Source organism: Buteo buteo, chromosome 16 (genome assembly GCF_964188355.1).
Source record: "Buteo buteo chromosome 16, bButBut1.hap1.1, whole genome shotgun sequence".
Taxonomy (NCBI): Eukaryota; Metazoa; Chordata; class Aves; order Accipitriformes; family Accipitridae; genus Buteo; species Buteo buteo.
Window position 1 is genome coordinate 706,620 of NC_134186.1, and position 18,204 is coordinate 724,823.

At 49.0% G+C, this 18,204-nt stretch overlaps 1 protein-coding gene across 1 annotated transcript; it reads right to left on the bottom strand.

Moving 5' to 3' along the window:
* Nucleotides 1-12,173: 12,173 nt before the first annotated feature.
* On the bottom strand, nucleotides 12,174-18,114 carry CDCA8 (cell division cycle associated 8). Its single transcript, XM_075048695.1, has 10 exons — nucleotides 17,939-18,114; nucleotides 17,712-17,840; nucleotides 17,356-17,396; nucleotides 16,772-16,847; nucleotides 16,284-16,423; nucleotides 15,373-15,452; nucleotides 14,936-15,034; nucleotides 14,617-14,743; nucleotides 14,070-14,156; nucleotides 12,174-13,695 (listed from the first exon to the last, which is right to left on the bottom strand). Exons 1-10 carry the CDS (start codon nucleotides 18,018-18,020, stop codon nucleotides 13,651-13,653), a joined length of 906 nt encoding a protein of 301 aa, XP_074904796.1. The 5' UTR covers nucleotides 18,021-18,114; the 3' UTR covers nucleotides 12,174-13,650.
* Between the last annotated feature and the right edge of the window lie 90 nt (nucleotides 18,115-18,204).

The following is an 18,204-nucleotide window of genomic DNA, read 5'->3' on the forward strand; positions in this document are numbered from 1 at the left end:
GGGGGAAGAACCTGCTGGCAGAGCCTACTGCAGCAGTGGCTCCTCTAGGAAGAACTTGTCTCGCAAAATCCTGGTTTTGCAAGAAACCTCTCTGTAAGCAGAGACCTAAATATCAGGACAGATGAGGAGCCATGATGCTCGCTTTGGGCCAGAGCTGAGAGCAAAAAGAGGAAGCAACATGATCTGGAGACTGGTGACAAAAGAGGAAAATCACTGAAGTCTGAGAAGCTCAGCAAGTTGCATTACAATGACTGTTGCAGAGATGGTGAAGCTGCCACATCTGTCGTGTCCTGAGAGCGCAGAACTGCCTACTCGGCAAAAAATAAATCTCATCGGGCTAGCTGTGCGAGACCAAGGACACGGCACCCCGGTCCCTGTGTCAGCTCGTCTCATTCTGCACCGTGCCCCTGCCATTAGCCAGCGTGTAGAAGAGTAAGCGCAAGATTTACACTCCTCAGCCCACGTGCCGGGAGGTTTATGGCACCGTAAAATGGCTGGGCTCTGAACAAACACAGCTGAGCAATTCTGCACGGCCCTCTGGCTTCCAAAGCTGCTTTATGATTCCCCTTTAACATGACTGATTTCCTTTTACTGCACTGGCTGATTAAAAGTATCGCTGGGATGGTGACAGTTCCCTCTTGCTTGGGGTACAGCAGCGCCGGGGCTCCCGCCCGGACCAGGGGAGGTGGGATGAGGAGAAGGGTCTCTCATGCTCCCCCTTTATGCCATGGGCAGCCAGACTGGGAGCGCTCTCCTCCTGCCACTCTCACTGGCAGGAATTAACTCAGAATCGATTAGACCCACTCCGCCAGGAAAGGAAATACCCTGCAATGCTGCTGATACCGCACATGTGGCCAGAAAAGTGTTGCCATTGAATACCCGCAGAGAAAGATTCATCAGTAATCTTTGGAGCCAAAAGGCAATTATGACTGTAGCAAATTATTTCAGCCTCCAAACAGGACGAGAATATTTTCGGCACAGAGTGATCTTGGGAAGCAGGAAAAGCAACACGGTGGCTCTGTATTTAAAATAGTATTTCTACTTCTAACCAAAAGCAAATTTTTGTTTTTAAGGGCAATAGTAGACACAAAGAGCAGGAACGGTCTGACTGCAGCATTAGGATGTAGCCAGAAAAAGGAGTGAGATGGTAATGCCAGGTCATCAGCAGATGTAGATTGAGAAGGAAAGCTTAACAGAGACCTTCCTTGCAGCCTGCAAGCCCGTACCTGGATCAATTAGTTAACAAGTCCTCAGCCCATCCTGGTCATGGCCTGTACAGTGCTGCCGAGTCCCTGCCTGCACAGCACCAGACTGGAGGAGCACATCCCTTGGCTGTGGGGTGAATTTTTGGAGCTGCCGGGTCCCACTGGTGCTGCTCTCACCTGGCAGCACTGGCACAGCCGCAGTCCCCATCCTGGTGCATCCCCTCTGGACCAGGCAGATGCACTCCGGACCACCCACACTGGCGGAGGCTTCAGGCTCCCCGATGTGCACCCATCCTGCATCCTGGGCCCTTCTCCCTCATGGAGGGGGTGGCTGCCCTTGGCTGGGTCACTCACAGTCAGCGCAGGCAGCGGGGCAGGAGCAGGGGTCTCCAGCGGAGACAGTAACAGCTTCATTAGGATGGGGAGTGTCCAGGGTGTTTTGACATAATTAATTGGCAGGGGGTGCAGGAGGTGTCTGCAGAGATGCTCTGCCCGGGGTGCGAGGGACCACCGCGAGCACCTAGTCTCCAAAAATGCTCATGCTCCCTCGTGGCAGCAGGCAGTGCCCTTCCTGGGGCTCCAGTGCTCTGCACGGAGAAACTTCCTACAGCAAACCTTAGCTAAGGCAGGCAGTGTTGTGGGGAACAGATGGCAAGTGCCAGATGGGTAAGGTGTCTGAGGAGGGAGATGTTATTACGTGGAGTGAGCCACAGGCTCCAACGATCTCGCTCCAAACAATCGGCAATTAACTTAGGCTATTAGCATCAAACTTTGTCTCCAAAGTTTCCTCCCTCCTCTCTTTGCCATTGGGCCTCCTCATTTCTAGGTGAGCTGGATATTTGATGAGAAAATGAACCTGTAATTCGTTCACAGCAAGATGCCTTGTTCCTCAAACAAGCAAAAAACCACCAGAGGGGTTATTTGCCAAAAAATGATGGGATTACTATCGGTCGGCACTCTCCCAAAGGGAAAGGGAAATTCGTTCTCTCTTGCAAGGGCTTTTATTTATAGTGAGCAGGTGGAGCCTTGTCACTGTTTTGTCTTGTGCTGGCACAGGCTTGGGCTCTGTCCTTCCAGGGGACACCTGCAGCAGCACCCTGGATGCTCCCCACTTCTGCAGAGGTGAGCTGGTCCCTCCTCAGCACAGAGCAGCCGCCCTGGCCCCGTCCCTGCCACAGGCTGGGGCCCCCGGCTCAAACCTGCCCCACGGAAGCTTTTTTTTGGTGTTTGGAGGGAGCACCTCCAGCCGTATGTCTCCTCCTCCCTTGGGCCACCTGCTCTTAAATCCACCTGCACTGGGGTGCTGCCGGATCCTCTGCCAAGCTGGCATTTCGGTGCGCAATGGGGCATTACACCAATGCCAGAGGGGTCCCTGGCAGCCCCCGGCTGCTGCCCCACCGTGCATGCCCAACGCAGGGCTCAGGCATCCGCTAACAGGGCACTCGCACAGGAACTATTTGGGTGCTTACGTCTGAACTAGCTGGGCATTCACGTATGAACTAATTGGGCACTCATGCATAAATTAAGCTGGTGCTCATGCACGAGTGCTGCAGACCTTGTAATTTATGCTCAGCACCACTCGACTTCCCCTCCGTTGTCTGTGCTGCCTTGGAGGGCTGAGCCGCGCTGGCAGCGAGGGAGGGGATGCGCTCCTCTCATCCTGGAGGTTTACGTTCTGTCAAGGCTTTTCTGCAATACAGTGTACAGAAAGGCCTTGCTGCTGCCCCAGTCCCTCGGGATGCCTCTGATGCCTGGCAGCTCCAGCGCAGCCTGTGAGCAGCTCCGCTCCCTGCATGCCTGCACCGTGCTTTCACTGCTGCAAGGGTGACTTCGATCTGCACTGTTTGCTGTGAAGTGCAAAGCTATTGCATTTCAGATCTCTGCCCCTTTCTGTCTGGTGGGATAACAGCATCTCTTTTTTTAACCTGCAAGAGCTGCTTGGAGCTGGTAGCACTCGGAGCTGGCAGCACTCGGAGCTGGCAGCTCTTGGCAAGCGGTTTCTTTGTCCGGCCGGTTCCTATGGAGCTGCATGTCCCGTCATCTTTGTGTGCCATAACTGAGCAACAGAAAGAGAAAACGAGAGCATTTGTGAGCGTGCACGAGCCGAGTGCTCGGCCCTGCCCTGGCCAAGCTTCCCTCCCAGGCCGCACGCTCCGGTCAGAAGGCATTTTCAATTGCACTTTCCATCTGGCATTGATTACTGTCCAATTTCTTGTACCTTCATTTGCAGTCAGCAGAGGCGGGCTGACTGACATTGAGGGAGAACAACTCCTCCGATCCCATCAATCAAGTGCCATCAGGATCCAGCTTCCCAGGCCACAAGGTCACCCTCGGTGGGAAATCAGCTTTCCATCTGAAGCAGAGCCCTCCTCGTGCCCCTCTCCCACCGCAGCCCTGGCTCTGCCGCACGGCGGGCAGGGAGGGAGACTGACCTGCAAGCTGCCATTGCTCACTGCCCCCCTCCACCCTGCCTCTGGACGCTCAGACCATTTTGGGGATAAGTAGGAAGAAAAATCACAACTGTTTTTTCAGGAAATAGTGAGACAACACACAGGAACATCTGACAGCACCAGATGCAGGGCTTTCCCCAGGGCACTGTGTTCGGACCCCCACTCCTCAGAGGTGCATCAACCAGTGCGGGGGGCACCTCTCCCTGGGTGTCCCAGGGCAGGGGGGCCAGGCCCTCTCCCCGGCAGTGCCGGGCAGGCACACACATCCCCGGTGTCCCCCTGCAAGGGGCAGGGAGCCCATGGGGCTCAGTGAAAGCTGTCAGCCCTGCGCACGGCAGGGAGATGTGCAGTGAGCGCTCAAGGGACGATGCTGGCACCGAGCGGGGAGCGTGAGCTTTCCCCTTGGACTCCTGGCACTCGGCCATTTGGCGGCAGCTTTTCCTTAGGGAAAGCCAGAAGTGGTTCAAGGAAGGGGTTGCTCTGCTCAGAGGCTCCGCGCTGACTCAGCCTCTTGATGGAGGGCTTTCTACCGCTGCAGCTGAATGGGGAGAACAGCCGGAGTTGCCACCCCTGCTGCTGAGGTATGAAATCAGCACATTGCTTGTTGAGCTGGGATTTAAAGTCTGATTGTTCCCTGCTGCATGAATTGCTGCCCATGGGGGGGTACATCGAGCTCCCATGCCTCCCAGGCATTGAGGAGCCAAACCCCTGCCAGTGCTGGGAGCAGGACCTGGGGGTCTGTCCAGCTCCAGCTGCTGAGCTTCGCTCACCTTGCTTCTCCGAGAAAACCACCTTTGCTTATTACAGCCCTTCCTGCAAACCGTGTGGCTGCTCAGAACCCCGGCACCTGGGAAACATGAACCCAGCCAGCGATCTGGATCCAGCCTTTGCTGTTTGTGTGGATGAGCCAAAGCCACGCGACAGTGGTGAGAGCCACAAACAGGGTCACCCAAGCCAGCTCTTCCCTCCTCATTGGCACACTCAGTACAGCTGAACTGAGCGAGAAACGCCCCCATCGCTAATGCATGCTGCAGCAATGGAAAAAAATTCACTTACTGCTCACAGAAGGTATCATTTGCAGATGCTCATCACACCAAATTACTCTGCAATTAGCGTTCTTCATGAAGGTGAACTGAGGCCCTTTGCAGAAGGGAAGGTTTGGCAAAAGAGCGCAACAGACGTTTCCTAAAGGAAACCAAAGAATCTCCCGAGTTGGCTTTAACTGCCGTACCAGCAAACGCACAGATGGGCAGGCAGCCTCCGCTGTCACCGCTCGCTGGGAGCCGGCCCCGCCACGGGCACCAGCCCCGGCTGAGCACCGCGCAAGCCGGGTGTCGGGGTGACCACGGGCCAGGACGACGGCAGGATGGGGGGTACAAGAGGCGCGCTGGGCTCTGGTGATGCGAGTGGGGACAAGCAGAAGGACAGACGTCCAGCTTGTGCTGCCTGCCTGCTTGCAGGAACCACCGAGCCAGCGGCCGGGCTCTGCCCTGCCTGCTCTGCAACGTGCTCCTGCCTCTCGCCCTTCCACCAGCGTTTTCCTGCCTGCCCTCCTCCCCGGACCAGCGGTGCTTCGGGGTGGGCTGGCTCTTGAACCCAGCGACTCTCCCCCTGACGAGGCTGTCCCAGGAGCTCCCTGCCTGCCTCAGCCCTAGAGCTGAGCTGCCAGACGCTGCCTGTAATCTGTGCAGTTGGCCGGGAGAGGCTGCAATTAGTGCTCAACCCCCCAGTGCTATTTTTATGAGGGATGCAGGACAAGGATAAATTGTCCTTTTCCACTGGCTTTGTGCTTCGACACTACGGATCAGCAGTCACTTCCCCCACCCCATCCCCTCGATCTGGGGGCTGGAGCCAGGTCCTGGCATCACTCAGGGCTCCTGAGCTCGTTCCCCAGGGAGGGGATTGCAACAGCAGCTGAGACCTTATTAACATCTCCAGCTACTATCTCAGAGCAAATGAATTAATTTCAAATTGTGTATGAAACATGTTGGCTTCCCTGCTCAGTGTAGCCCCGAACTGTGCAAAATCAACATGGTTTGTACTTTATAAGGAACCTTGACCCATAACTAGTAACTATTGATTTTTCCCTTGAAAGCTGCTCTCAGGCAGTTGCTCCAGGCTGCGCAGAACAGAAGACAACAGACACTGGATTGCAAGAGCCTATTTTCTCTTAATGAAAATAATCGTGGCTGCAGGTCAAGGTGCTTTCTCAGGGAGCACTTCGGCAGCAACGGAGGTGCTGGGGAGCCAGGCCCGCATGCTTTCATGCCTTAAACACCTCACACCCTCCTGTTCCCCCAAGTACCCTTTTCCGCAGTCGTGCACGAGCGTAACTGCACCCGTAGCGACTGGGTGAGCACATCCAGGGCTGCGTTCCCTCGCCGGGACCCCCGGACAGGAGAAGGCCAATGGCACCCTCCCAAAGGAGCGGGTGTTGAACAGAGGGAATCACTCCCTTCCCTTTGCCCTCACCCAGCGTGACTTCTGGCTCCAGAGAGGGTTTTGCTGGTTCCTGCGGAGGGACAGGCAGCTCCTCGTGGGCAGGACCCGGCCTTGGGGTGAGGGGCTGTGCCAGGGGCACAGGCGCTGCCCTGGCTGCGCTCCTCGGCACGGCCAGGCTTAGGGATGGCAACCGAATTTGACGACGTGACTTTCCTATTAACTGTCTCACCCTTCTTAAGGGAAATTAGATTAATTACTTTGTAGCAGGCAATAAATCTTTCCCTGGAGAGACAGGGAGGGTGCCTGGGATTTTGGTCTCCATGTGCAATGTTAAAATTAGCGATTCTGTCTAATCCCATTTTTCAGCGTAATAATGCTTCTGGGCAAGAGGAGTGTAAAGCTCTGTGGCTCATGGGCACTAATTTTCTGAGATAAATAGAGAATTTCTTCCCCGCTCTCATCAGAGCCAAGGATGAAATTGCTCTTAAGTCCACACCCTGTAAGCTCTGTATCCCACCGCTGTATTTTAAGAGGACATTTATGCTTTCTCCAGCTCCGATGTGACAGCCGAGCAGTGGCACCCTGCAATCCCACAGCGAGGTCCAGTCACATCAGTTTTCATATTATCTTGCTGTAAATGAGATTCACTGGACAACATGGATCTGATTTGCAGCACAGCTGTGAAAGAAATCCTGCCTTTAAGAAAGCTACCATCTATGAATAAATTGGATATACTTATTTTGGTCTCCTGACAGGCTCCAACTTTCAGTTGTCAGGCTGTGAAAGCCAAGACCCAGCCTGCCTTGTGGGCACCTCTCACGGAAGGAAATACTTGATGTACCCCTCAGGAAAGGTCTCACCTTGCTGGAGGCTGCTTGGCACACCCGGCTTTCTCACCCTGCAGGGACGGCACTGTGGCCGGAGGGGAGCCAGACTCACAGTTCCCTTTCCAGATGACTGGGCTATTTGGGTAATCGGCTTCCCCCTCTGTCCTCGGAGGCATCAGACCCTCAGATCCAGGCAGCAAAGGCTGGTGCTGCCACAGGGAGGGCAAAACCCTCCTCGTTTTGCCAGTCGGCTGCTGGCAGGACCCGGAGGGATGGGCTGTCACCCAACGCCATCCTCCTTACAGCCGTGCTCACAGCCATGCAGGAGTAACAGCGGTGGACTGGAGGACAGCAGATACCGCACATGGGACAACCTCTTCTCCTAAGGACCTCACCACAGAGCAGCACACCCTCCCAGAGACTCGTCTGATCATCAACAAATTTCTTACCCAGAAGCTAAGCTACAGCCCCTCTGGCTCCTTATACAACTTCCCCAAGAGAGAATATCGCCAATGAGTGTATCCCTCCCTGCTAAGCCATCGGGTACTTGCCAACAGACCACCTGTCCTGCCTCTGAGCACGCATGCATGTGGGAAGACAAGCAAGCATCACAGCAAGGCTCTTCTCCCACCGCACACCTCCAGGATTCACCCGGAGTCCTGCAGCACAATCAATTAGAGGAACACAAGCCGCAGCTAAATCCATGGCAAACAAGTGTTTGATTTGTTTCCTGAAACCCCCATCACACACAGTGACACAGGATACAGCATGAGCTGAAGGGCTGTAAGGTCCCACAGGGAACATCGTGTTACGGCAGATGGTGATGGGGAGAACCCGGCTGTCCGAAGCAGCGCAGACATCGTTAAACACTGCGCAGCACGGCTTCCCTGCGGCGAGACACCAGCCTGGAAAACCCACCACCACTCACGTCTTCTAATTAATACATTATACCTAATTGAGTGCCCAACTGCTAAATGATGTCAGTCAGGTTAATTAAATGTTAAATCTTCGTCAGTTAGCAAAAAACAACAAAAAAACCCCCACCCACCAAAAACCCCCACCAAAAAAATGCCCACAAAGAAAGAAGGGAATAAAAGGCAAAGTTAAAGAAGCTTAAACAGCATTGGCAGGCTGCGCCCCCAGCTGATGAAGGGTAATTCAAGCCTTGTAACTCTGCTCTTAGAGCATCCATTCCATCAGCAATCACAGAGGGAGAGGTTTGACGACCCACAGGAGGCAGCCGCAGAGCTGAATCCCTGTGTTCACCTCTGCACCATCCATTACTTCTCTTTCCACTGGTAGACTCGCAGTTCTTCAGTGCGGAGACCACTTACTTCTGCGTGACAAGAGTCCGACACTGTGCCAAGGAACACCACCGGCTGGGCCTCCTCATTGCCGTGTTGCAATCTCCCAACAGCCATCAGCGTCGCTGACTGTGGCTCCAAACAGCCCATTCCCCTTCAGCAGAAGCAGTGTAAGGAGCAAGGGGAGGAACCAGCTGGCCATGTCTTGCGATTTGTGGACCAGGCAGGAACGCAGCTGGCAGCAGGACCTGGGATCCATAGACTCATCTCCCTGATGGAGATTATCTTTTCACCTCATTAAAAACTGCACATTGCTCAGCTATGAACTGCTGGAAGGAAGATTCAAGTTAGAGCAGAGCCAGTGTAACATCCCAGCTGCAATCAGGTGGCATGCAAACGCATGCTGGGATGGGAGTGAAGAGAGCTCCCGTCCTCACCAAGAAAGGCCACTGGAAGCTGAGTCCTTATCGAAGGGAATAGTATCATGCATCACAGACTTGACACTAGGAGCTTGAACTTCTCACTGGTCCCCAGACAGCCCTCTCCGATTCACTGAGATGTGGGAACTCATATTGAAAAGTCAGTTTGTGCACACACTGACTAGGACAATTTGTCCTATTGATTAAGCAAAAGATGTCTTTTCTTGTTATTTCCCTGACCCCTGAGACTTATTTGTGCTTTCAAAATTACTCAGATTCCACAAATGGATGAATTTTTGGTGTGCAGAATATCTTTACTGCTAGCTGCAGACACTGCAGTTGAACATAAAATTTGGAGATGCAGCCTGCTCAACTAAACTCACCAAAATGGCAGGGGTTTCCAGATATACATTTCACCTTTGAATTTGCAGTTCTCCCAATCACTTATTTAGACAAGAGAAATGACTTATGAACTCCTCCATGCCTCTTTCAGTGATGCTAAGGAATACTTCCCCTTCTTATGCCTTCAGCTGACCTAGAAAACGTGGATTTCTGGTGGAATTATACAGCTCAGCTGGAGGAGTCGCATGTGCTGTCCTGCACCTTCAAATCAAAAACTTGTGCATGAAAAAATTGCCTAGAGACAGCTCTAATTTGTTCTAAACTATCATCCCTTCTATCAGCAAGCAGCGAATTGTTATCTATTTATTTCTTACAATGTCACTGAATCAGTGACCACCTGCAAGGTGTCCATGATGATAAACGCTTGCTTTGTATATGGAGCTATTTCTGACAATGCTTGATAGTGCACATCTATCAAATTGCCTGGAAGAGCCACCTATTAGGATCATTATCTAACACAGTCCCTTTGTGGGAGTTCAATGTCAGCACATCCTGGGGAAGGTACATCACTGGGTACCTATTCTGCTCATTATTTCTCTAGATCATTAGTTTCACATTTCCATTACGAATTTGGGCTGAACTTTGGAGTTCTCACACCCAGAGCAAAGCTGCAGCACAAGCACCGAGACTCTCAAGCATCCTCTGAGCGCACAGCGTACTGCTGCACCCGCTTGGTGTGAGCGGGAACTCCTGTCTGGAGGGTTGGCTGGTTGAGCTCCATGCCAGCCAGCCAGGGGAAGGCAGGGATGCTTTTTCTCCTGCAAGACTGTAGCTATCCAGCACTATAACAACCCTGGTGAAACACAGACACACCCTGCTACTTGCTTGCTGCCTGCCGGGTCTGTGCTCCTGAAAGTACCAGCAGCTCTCCTTCTGCAGCTTGCGCTGTCCCAAGGGAAACTTATTTTGGAAGAGCTCTGGTTCAGGTCAGGAGTTTTGATCTTAAAAAGTCAGTGCTCAACAATCTTTTAGCAAACCGTGGCCATTACTCCCCAAATCACCCTTCCTACAAGAAAGCCACAGCTCTCAGCCCTGGGCAGTATTCATCATGACTGAAATGACAACCAGGAAAACCACTTTTTCCTCATGGAAGGAGCTGCAAAACATGGGGGCCTTTAATTGCTTCTGCAGAGCCTCACCTATTAATGCAAAACCCAGGCCCTTGGAGGTCACATAGTTCAGTTCTTGGGAAGAACATATGCAGAAGCGATATTCTGAGACGGCACCTCAATGCCCTCTGGCCTCTCCCCTCAAGACTGGCTCTGTTCAGAGGGCAGTCCCTGAAGCCATGTCCGCAGCAGCTCAGATGACACAAGCTAATGTCAGTCTCTTTCTGTAGGCTGAACTGCTCTGGCCAGTGATGGATGCAGCGTCTTCCAACCTGACAGAACAGTTATTTTCCTGCATTGCTTTTTATTTCCCATCACTCAGTTTAAAGAGCAGTTCAGACTACAGCCAGGCTTGCATACAAATAATACACAAACGAAACCTCCCCAAAATCCACAAAAAAGTCAGCCAGCTTCCCTGTGTTGCCCTCATAAACCTTGAATTGAAGAGGGAGGTTCTAGCTTTGTTAAACAAAATGCAACTGTCATGAAAGGGGCAGAAGTGATGCCAACAATTTACATGAGCAATAAAACTGCAGAAAAATGAAATACTGCTTACCCATGTTCTAGAGTAGCACGTGGTGCAGGCAGCATGCAAAATGGTGATGAATCTGTTTAGCTATTAGCTGCCAGATAGCTCTAATTCATGTCAGATACAATTAACTCACTCTGACAATTGGAAAAGGAAGCTTGAATATTAACAGCATTGTTGGTTGCATTGTGCTGGGAATGCCACGCTTCAGCAGTACCACCTCTGCAAAGAGGAACCTTGAGCTATGCTGCCTCCACACTCTGCAGAGCAAATTCAGCACACAGCCAACTCAAACAGGTATGGACCGAAATGCAGTCATAACCCCCCCGCCCTGCCCAAGTTCTACAGGTTTGCTTCTTTCAATCTTCCAGATGCTAAACGCTATTTTGGAAGCAATTTTTTGCTGTAGGCATAAATAATGTGTTAGCCTCAATAATAGCAGATATGGCCTCTCATCCTCCAGAAGAATCAGGAATGTATAGCAAATAAATCTAGAGTTAGAAACAAAGGTATGCCTCTGCTGTTGGAGAGCTAGATAGGCAGGCTTGCAGGGACAGAAGGCTTTCACGTCTGCGTTGGAGAAGTCTGAGGAAGCAGTCAGGTCGTATCTGCATCTCCTTACCACTCGAGACTCGATAATCTAGAGGAATAGTACTAGCAAAAACATTAATTCCTGGATTTACTAAGTAACAACACTACAACCTCAGCATTAAACAGGAGACCGAAATGACTGATAGTGTAACAAGCATGTCAATGCAGGGCCTTAAAGAATGTTAACTATAGCTTTTGAAAGGAGACAGTATTAACAGAAGAATTCCCTAGGCTAGCTAAGCATTTTAGTTCATTTTCTTCCTAGTAAAGACATGTTTAAAGCAGTATCCAAGCAAGTATGTTACAGTTTTATTCACAGCTTAACTAGTTGGGTTTTTTTTAATTAATATGTTAACAGAATTCAATGAGGACAGCAAGGCAAGTGTACCTGTAGCTTAGTAGTTTACAATATTGCCACCTGCAGTTAGGACTTAGAAGCTACCAAAACCTCTTAAATAGTGATTTCCAAATACCTGGCATATACTTGAGGTTCGCATTACAGTGACATGCTTGCTTTTTAAAGGAAATTCATGCATGAATGCTGTTCTACAAAGTTTTTCCCATGCCACAGGCTGCATGAAAGATTTACACCAAAGCATAAGTTACCTCTGATAGCAGCTTTTCCTAGTCTTCCTTCTTAATCATGCTGTAGACTTGGCTTTTGCCAAAAGTAGAACTTTTCCAAACCTAGAAAAATTCCCAAAGTCTCAACATCCTTGTTTATAGCCCCTTCAAAGAGGCTTTAATCAAGGACAAAAAGGTATCTTTGGAAAGGACAGTACGCCAGCTAACAAAGAAACAGGCTTATTTTTAGAAAAAAAAATCTTAGACAAAGTTAGAGAAGCAAAGATCTTTACTCTGAATGCTCTCTTAACATGCCAATTAAAAAGTTCTCATTAAAATGTTCCCTGCTGAAACAGAGGAAGGATTATCAGGTAGTCTCTTGCAGATGCAGTTTTACATACTTGATTTGTATAATCCATACAGAATAACGCTTCAGGAATCAAAGCTAACCACGCTTTTAAGGGATTCTGCATCTTAGTCCAACAGACAGGAGAAGTGTCCTCTCCCATCCTGTACCAGCTTCAAAGATTCACAATAAAAATAAACCCCTGGATTTTGAGTGAGAGGAGTCTTTTACATTTTAAGACTTTATGCAATCTTCCCACAGAGACCTAGCACTTCTAGAGAGCTCTGCTTTTCCAGGCTGCTGAAAAATAAGACAGTTGTAGGAAAGCAAATACAGGACTTCTTCCCTAATTCATTTTTCAAGGAAGTGTCAAGCCAGATGAGTGCTCCTGCTTACATTTTTAAATACACATTCAGTAACCCTTTCCCAGGAGGCTGCATTTAAAGTTGAATTTTCATGAATTTGAAGTGGAGCAACATTTCTCTGTATTTTCTATAAGCAAGGGGGGGGGGGGGGCGGGGAACGACACAGACCCAACACATTAATGACTAAGTTATTTTGTCCTGTACAAACAGTATTTATTGGATATGGCTCTTTGTCAAAGAAATGCACTGAATCAACTCAATTTAGATGAGAAGAAAGGGAAGAACAATGTTTTGACTAGTCCTAGCTTTCTTCTTCCCTGTCTATAGTCAGTTCCAGGAGCACTGCTTCTCCTAAAGATTTTGAAGGGGGTAAAGGAAAAAGCAAAGTTTTCTCACATTAGAGATACTCCAGTAGCTCTAAGGTTACTCTCAGTAATCTAGTTACCCAGCAGTCTAGATGACTGATTCTGTTAAGTTAAAGTACCTGTGATCTTTTATTTCAAAAACAATAAAATGCATAAGTTCACTATAAAAACCTCAAAGCCAGTTACAAATACAATGGCTGCTATAAGAACAAAAGGATTGCTATTCATGGCAGCATCATGAACTACAAGAAGCTTTCCATTTGGTCCCAGGCACCCGTAACTTGCCTTTAGGTATTTCAGGTACTATACCGAGATAGTCATCACCTTTTAAGCACATTTGCAAAGAAAGGATGTGCCTGGAAGGAAGCAACAAATCTGATCTGTTGCTTTCTTTGCCCAGACAGATGCGAACTCCAGTCACTTGTGTCCACTGCTTACATCTTCTGCAAGACACCAGAATAGCTTTCCTGCCCAGCTTGATCATCTGCAAGCCCAAGATAACTGTATCTTGGTCTCAACCTTAAAGGAAATAGGAAATAAAGCATTTTTTTTCCTGAATAAAAAAAAGCAATTTATTCTAATCCCATTACATATTATAGGTAGAAAAATTAGTTCTGAACTTCCATTTGGTAAATTAATGGAAGGAAGACACAAGTCAGAAAAAGAACTAAAGGCAGCAGTCCTAAATGTAACATTCTGTATTTACAGAGGGATGTCAACATTTGCCGAGTTTCATCTATGGGTTTTTGCAACACTGCAAGCTTGTGCGAGACGAACCTAGAAAGAAAGAGAAATTAATCAGTACTCTACAAGACACTGTTATATCCCACAACCAGTTACAACTTCTGCCTGAAGCAGAAGACACTTTCAGTTTTGATTCAGTTTTTCAAAACATTGACAATAGCTCTTCAAGAAGTACATGGTTTATCCACAGTTTGTATTAAGCTAGATGTGATGTAAAGCTACTCCCTTTCCTTCCCTTCTCAGCTCCTGCTTCTTCTTGACCACCGACATGAGCCAAAATACAAGACAAGGGTGGGGCGGGGGAAATAAGGAGTTTCTATTAGAGCTGAACAGTCCAAGGACTAAATGACAGTGACAGTGCTGCCTTACAACTTCAGGACATGATTGACAAAAATATATAGACTTACTGATAGCTTCTTCATACTTCCTTGGGCCTCTGGATTCAGATGAAGAAGATTCTTCTTGGTCAAATCACTTGCTGTCAAACGAATGCTCTGTGAAAAAAACCCCAAATCTTAGGTTTTCTGTTTGGTCAGCTGTAGTAGCTGGAAGCAGCAAAAAAACCAAACCCCAAACTTAAAAAATAAAAGTAAATAGAATTCAAGCATACTAGGAGGCCACATACAGGCAGAGAACTATATTCAGCTGGACCAGAAGCTCATCTCTTACCTTCCTTGCAGTGCATTAACACATCACTGCCAGCAGAAGCTACTTTAAATGTTACTTAAATACATGGCAAAACAGCATTCTACATTCTGCTTTGACCAGCTTGACCAGCTCCCACTTCTGACTAAAAATCTTTCAAGGTTCTTTTTAAGCTAGATTAATCCCCTGATAAACTGCAGTGGCACAACTAAAGAGACAAGAGTGGATGACCTGAAGCTGGTAAGGCCCCCAAGAACTTACAAGCTATCCCTTCAGCATAGATTCTACAGATTAAAGTTCCTGATTTACCTCCCCTCCTCCAACAGGGACTGTAATGAAGATATCGTTGCTGTCAGCAAGGGGGCTGCCATTGGCAGAGATGGTGTAAACACGTTCATTTACTGCGGGTGTGCGCAAACCCGGTGTCTTGAAAATTCTGAAACAAAAAGTTATAGGTAAGTAATCTCACTGCAATTTCTCAAAGCACTCTGACTAAAAGTCTTTCATTCCGGGTTCAAAGGGCCACTAAGGATTATGTTGCAAACAGAAGACAGACACGTACATAAAGCAAATGGCAAGGCACTTCCCTACATAAGAGATTAACAGAGAAATTTAACAGAATACAAACCTGGAATCAAATTTGGGTGTGATCATGGAGGTACCTCCTCGAGCACAGACATCAACAATTCTACCAGTAGCTGGAGTGATAAAGTTGTTTTTGCTTGGTCTGTTAAAGGGAAATAAATAAACATCTGCTCATAAGAATATTTTTAACAAATATTCAAGTTTGTGATAAGATAGTGCTTGTACGAGGTTAGCACCACAGAAAACCAGAGGTTCTTACTACCTAAAGGTGTACCCCAAAGCTAGGGATAGCTGGTCATCACAGGAGAGGAAGGTGCCTATTTTTCATTCACTTTCAGATCACTGATTTTTTTGCTATAGCATGGCACAACTACATCAACCAGCCTACTAAACTGTGCTCCATTCCATTTTAGAGTTATATTAGCACTATACACTTATTCTCCATTTCTGAAATCCAGTAAAAAAGATATCCCCTCTTACCTTTTACTCATGCGCTTCACTCTTGCTGAAGGAGCTCTTTTGCTCCTGGACACTGGCACTTTCTTAGTGGATGCCTTCGCCTGAAACACACATTAGTCACCGAATCAGTTACTTCACTCTCGTGTGACAGCAGAGTCCACAACAAACAAATCCTTCCATACAAAACATTTGGCCCAGTAGGCTCCCTTTTTATGGCACAAGAGTCCCAAAACAAACACCCTACAAGCTTCTGTGCTTCCTATTGCTAGAAGTTTCAGGATGTCGTGGTTTAACCCCAGCCAGCAACTAAGCACCACGCAGCCGCTCACTCACTCCCCCCCCATCCAGTGGGATGGGGGAGAAAATCAGGAAAAGAAGTAAAACTCCTGGGTTGAGATAAGAACAGTTTAATAGAACAGAAAAGAAGAAACTAATAATGATAACACTAATAAAATGACAGCAGTAGTAATAAAAGGATTGAAATGTACAAATGATGCGAAGGGCAATTGCTCACCACCCGCTGACCGACACCCAGCCAGTCCCCGAGCGGCGAATCCCTGCCCCCCCTTCCCAGTTCCTAAACTAGATGGGACGTCACATGGTATGGAATACACTGTTGGCCAGTTTGGGTCAGGTGCCCTGGCTGGGCATGAGAAGCTGAAAAATCCTTGACTATAGTCTAAACACTACTGAGCGACAACTGAAAACATCAGTGTTATCAACATTCTTCACATACTGAACTCAAAACATAGCACTGTACCAGCTACTAGGAAGACAGTTAACTCTATCCCAGCTGAAACCAGGACACAGGAAATGATACCTGTTTCGAAGTCCCCCTCGAAGTATCCTGGACAGCTATATTATCATAGGCACCATCTCAGTCAGTAGTTTATATCTTGGGAATAAAGTTATCACAAAGAGTAACTATTTACCTTTCCAGTTCTTGGATTAACATTTTCAGCTTCTAGCTCTGGAAGACATTGGCTATCATGTTTTGCTTTCTTTGCTAGAGGAAGCAAAGGAGGCTCTGCTTCTTCTTCAATAGCCTCAATATCTTGCTTCGATTTTCCCACTAGAAAGAGAAAGTGTTATCTAAGTTGAAAATAAATAATAGCTACATTATTAGCTAGCAGTGGAGGTAAACAGTAAACAACCACAAGGATTTTTGGCAACAATTTGCTTCTGAAATCCAAATTCCAATGTAATCCAAATGGTTGACAGAGCACTATTTTGAATGGTTTTGGTGTTTTAAGAAAATTAAGTAGAGCTACTGCAGACAGCAGGGATAAAAGTAGGACTATTTTCCTGTCTTTAAATATATTGAGAAATGCAAGAAAGAACTGAATTATTATTCAGAGTAGGTAAACCATGACATGCTTTCATCTCACCAAACTTGTCACAATGCTTAAAACAAACTGACCTTTCTTGATGATTTTTAAAGGAGTCTGGATAACTTCTGCTGTTAACTTGTTTATTTCTGTTATTTCCAAGTCTGCCTAAAATTAAGAAACAGTCACGGCACCATTAGGATTATCAGTAGCATATAGTTCTGAGAAATCCAATTTGTAGAGCAAATCCCTAACTATTTTATAGCAAGAATACCTCCATGCTTTTGGTTGTGCTCTGACTGGGAACTTCACGTTATTCTGGAGGCGACAACAACATGTGAGGTCTGCACGCCATTCGGGACTAACGTGCCTTATTTGGCTGCTGCAAGTAGACTTTGCCTACGCCCTGCTGCTCAACCAGTTTAGAAATACTTTAACTTACTGAAAAGCGCGTGTGCTCTTGGGGATCTGGGAGTGAAATCAAGCAGGTAAGGAAAGACAGAGAAGGAGCAGCATGAGCACGCAAATCCTGTATCGTATACAACAGCTGTCTCTTACTGCAGTGTCTGTGAAAGAATTTATGTGACCTCTGCTCCTACAGACACAGGAAACCCTTCGTTTCCTACAGTAGTGCGCGACATCATCAGAAAACTTAATATTTGTGCTAGATACCTACCGTTGCTGCCTCTTCCAGCACCTTTTTGCTTCCTCCTTTAGCTAAAAAAGAAGATATTTTTAAAAAACTCAGCACGTATCCGAGACAGCCTATACCGTACACGCAGACATACTTCACCACGCCACCGCCAGGACGGAAGAAACCAGTACGAACCAGTACAAACCAGTTTTCCGGGCAGCGGGCGAGCAGCCTCTGACAAAGGGAGCAGCTTCCGAGCAGCCAGCGGGCCGCCGGGGGGGGGGCTCCCAGTCAGAGGAGACCCCGGCTGCTCCTTGAGCACCGCTGGGTTTTATCCTCCAAGGGAAATCGCGGCCCGCCAGCCCGGTCCCTCCCCCGGTGCCGGTGCCGCCCCGTACCGAGGTAGTCCAGCCAGTTCATCTCGCGGAGCGCCAGCGGCAGCCGCAGGATCTCGATGTTGTAGAGGTTCTCCACCTCCTTGACGAGGCGCTGCCCGTTCGTCCGCAGCTGCTCCGCCCGGCTCCTCACTGCGGGGACGCACACGGCTGAGCCACGGCTCCGGGAACGGGGCCCGGGGCCCGGGGCCCGCTCCCCGCCGCCCGCCCCCGCCCCGCTCCCGGCCTACCCTCGCGGTCGAAGTCCTTCAGGAAGGCCGCCAGCTTCCTGCGGCGCGCGCTCGCGCCAGCCTTCTTTCGCCCGGGAGCCATGGCGGGGAGGGCCGGGGTCGGGGCTCGGGACCGGGGGGTTGGGACCGGGACCGGGACCGGGAGCGGGAGCGCCGCCGCCCGCCGCGCGTTCAAACCCAACGGCCGCCGCCGCTCGGCCAATCAGGGCTCGGCGCGGCCAGTCGGGGCGCGGCGCGATGACGCAGGGGGCCGGGGGAAGCGCTTC

Excerpts from the sequence above, each read along its gene's own strand:
- CDCA8 (XM_075048695.1), bottom strand. The coding sequence starts at position 18,020 with ATGGCTCCCGGGCGAAAGAAGGCTGGCGCGAGCGCGCGCCGCAGGAAG. Across the intron at positions 16,424-16,771 it reads TTTAAAAATCATCAAGAAAG|TGGGAAAATCGAAGCAAGAT; the intron begins GTCAGTTTGTTT and ends TTCTCTTTCTAG. Across the intron at positions 14,157-14,616 it reads TCCCTGTTGGAGGAGGGGAG|AGCATTCGTTTGACAGCAAG; the intron begins GTAAATCAGGAA and ends TTTTTTTCACAG.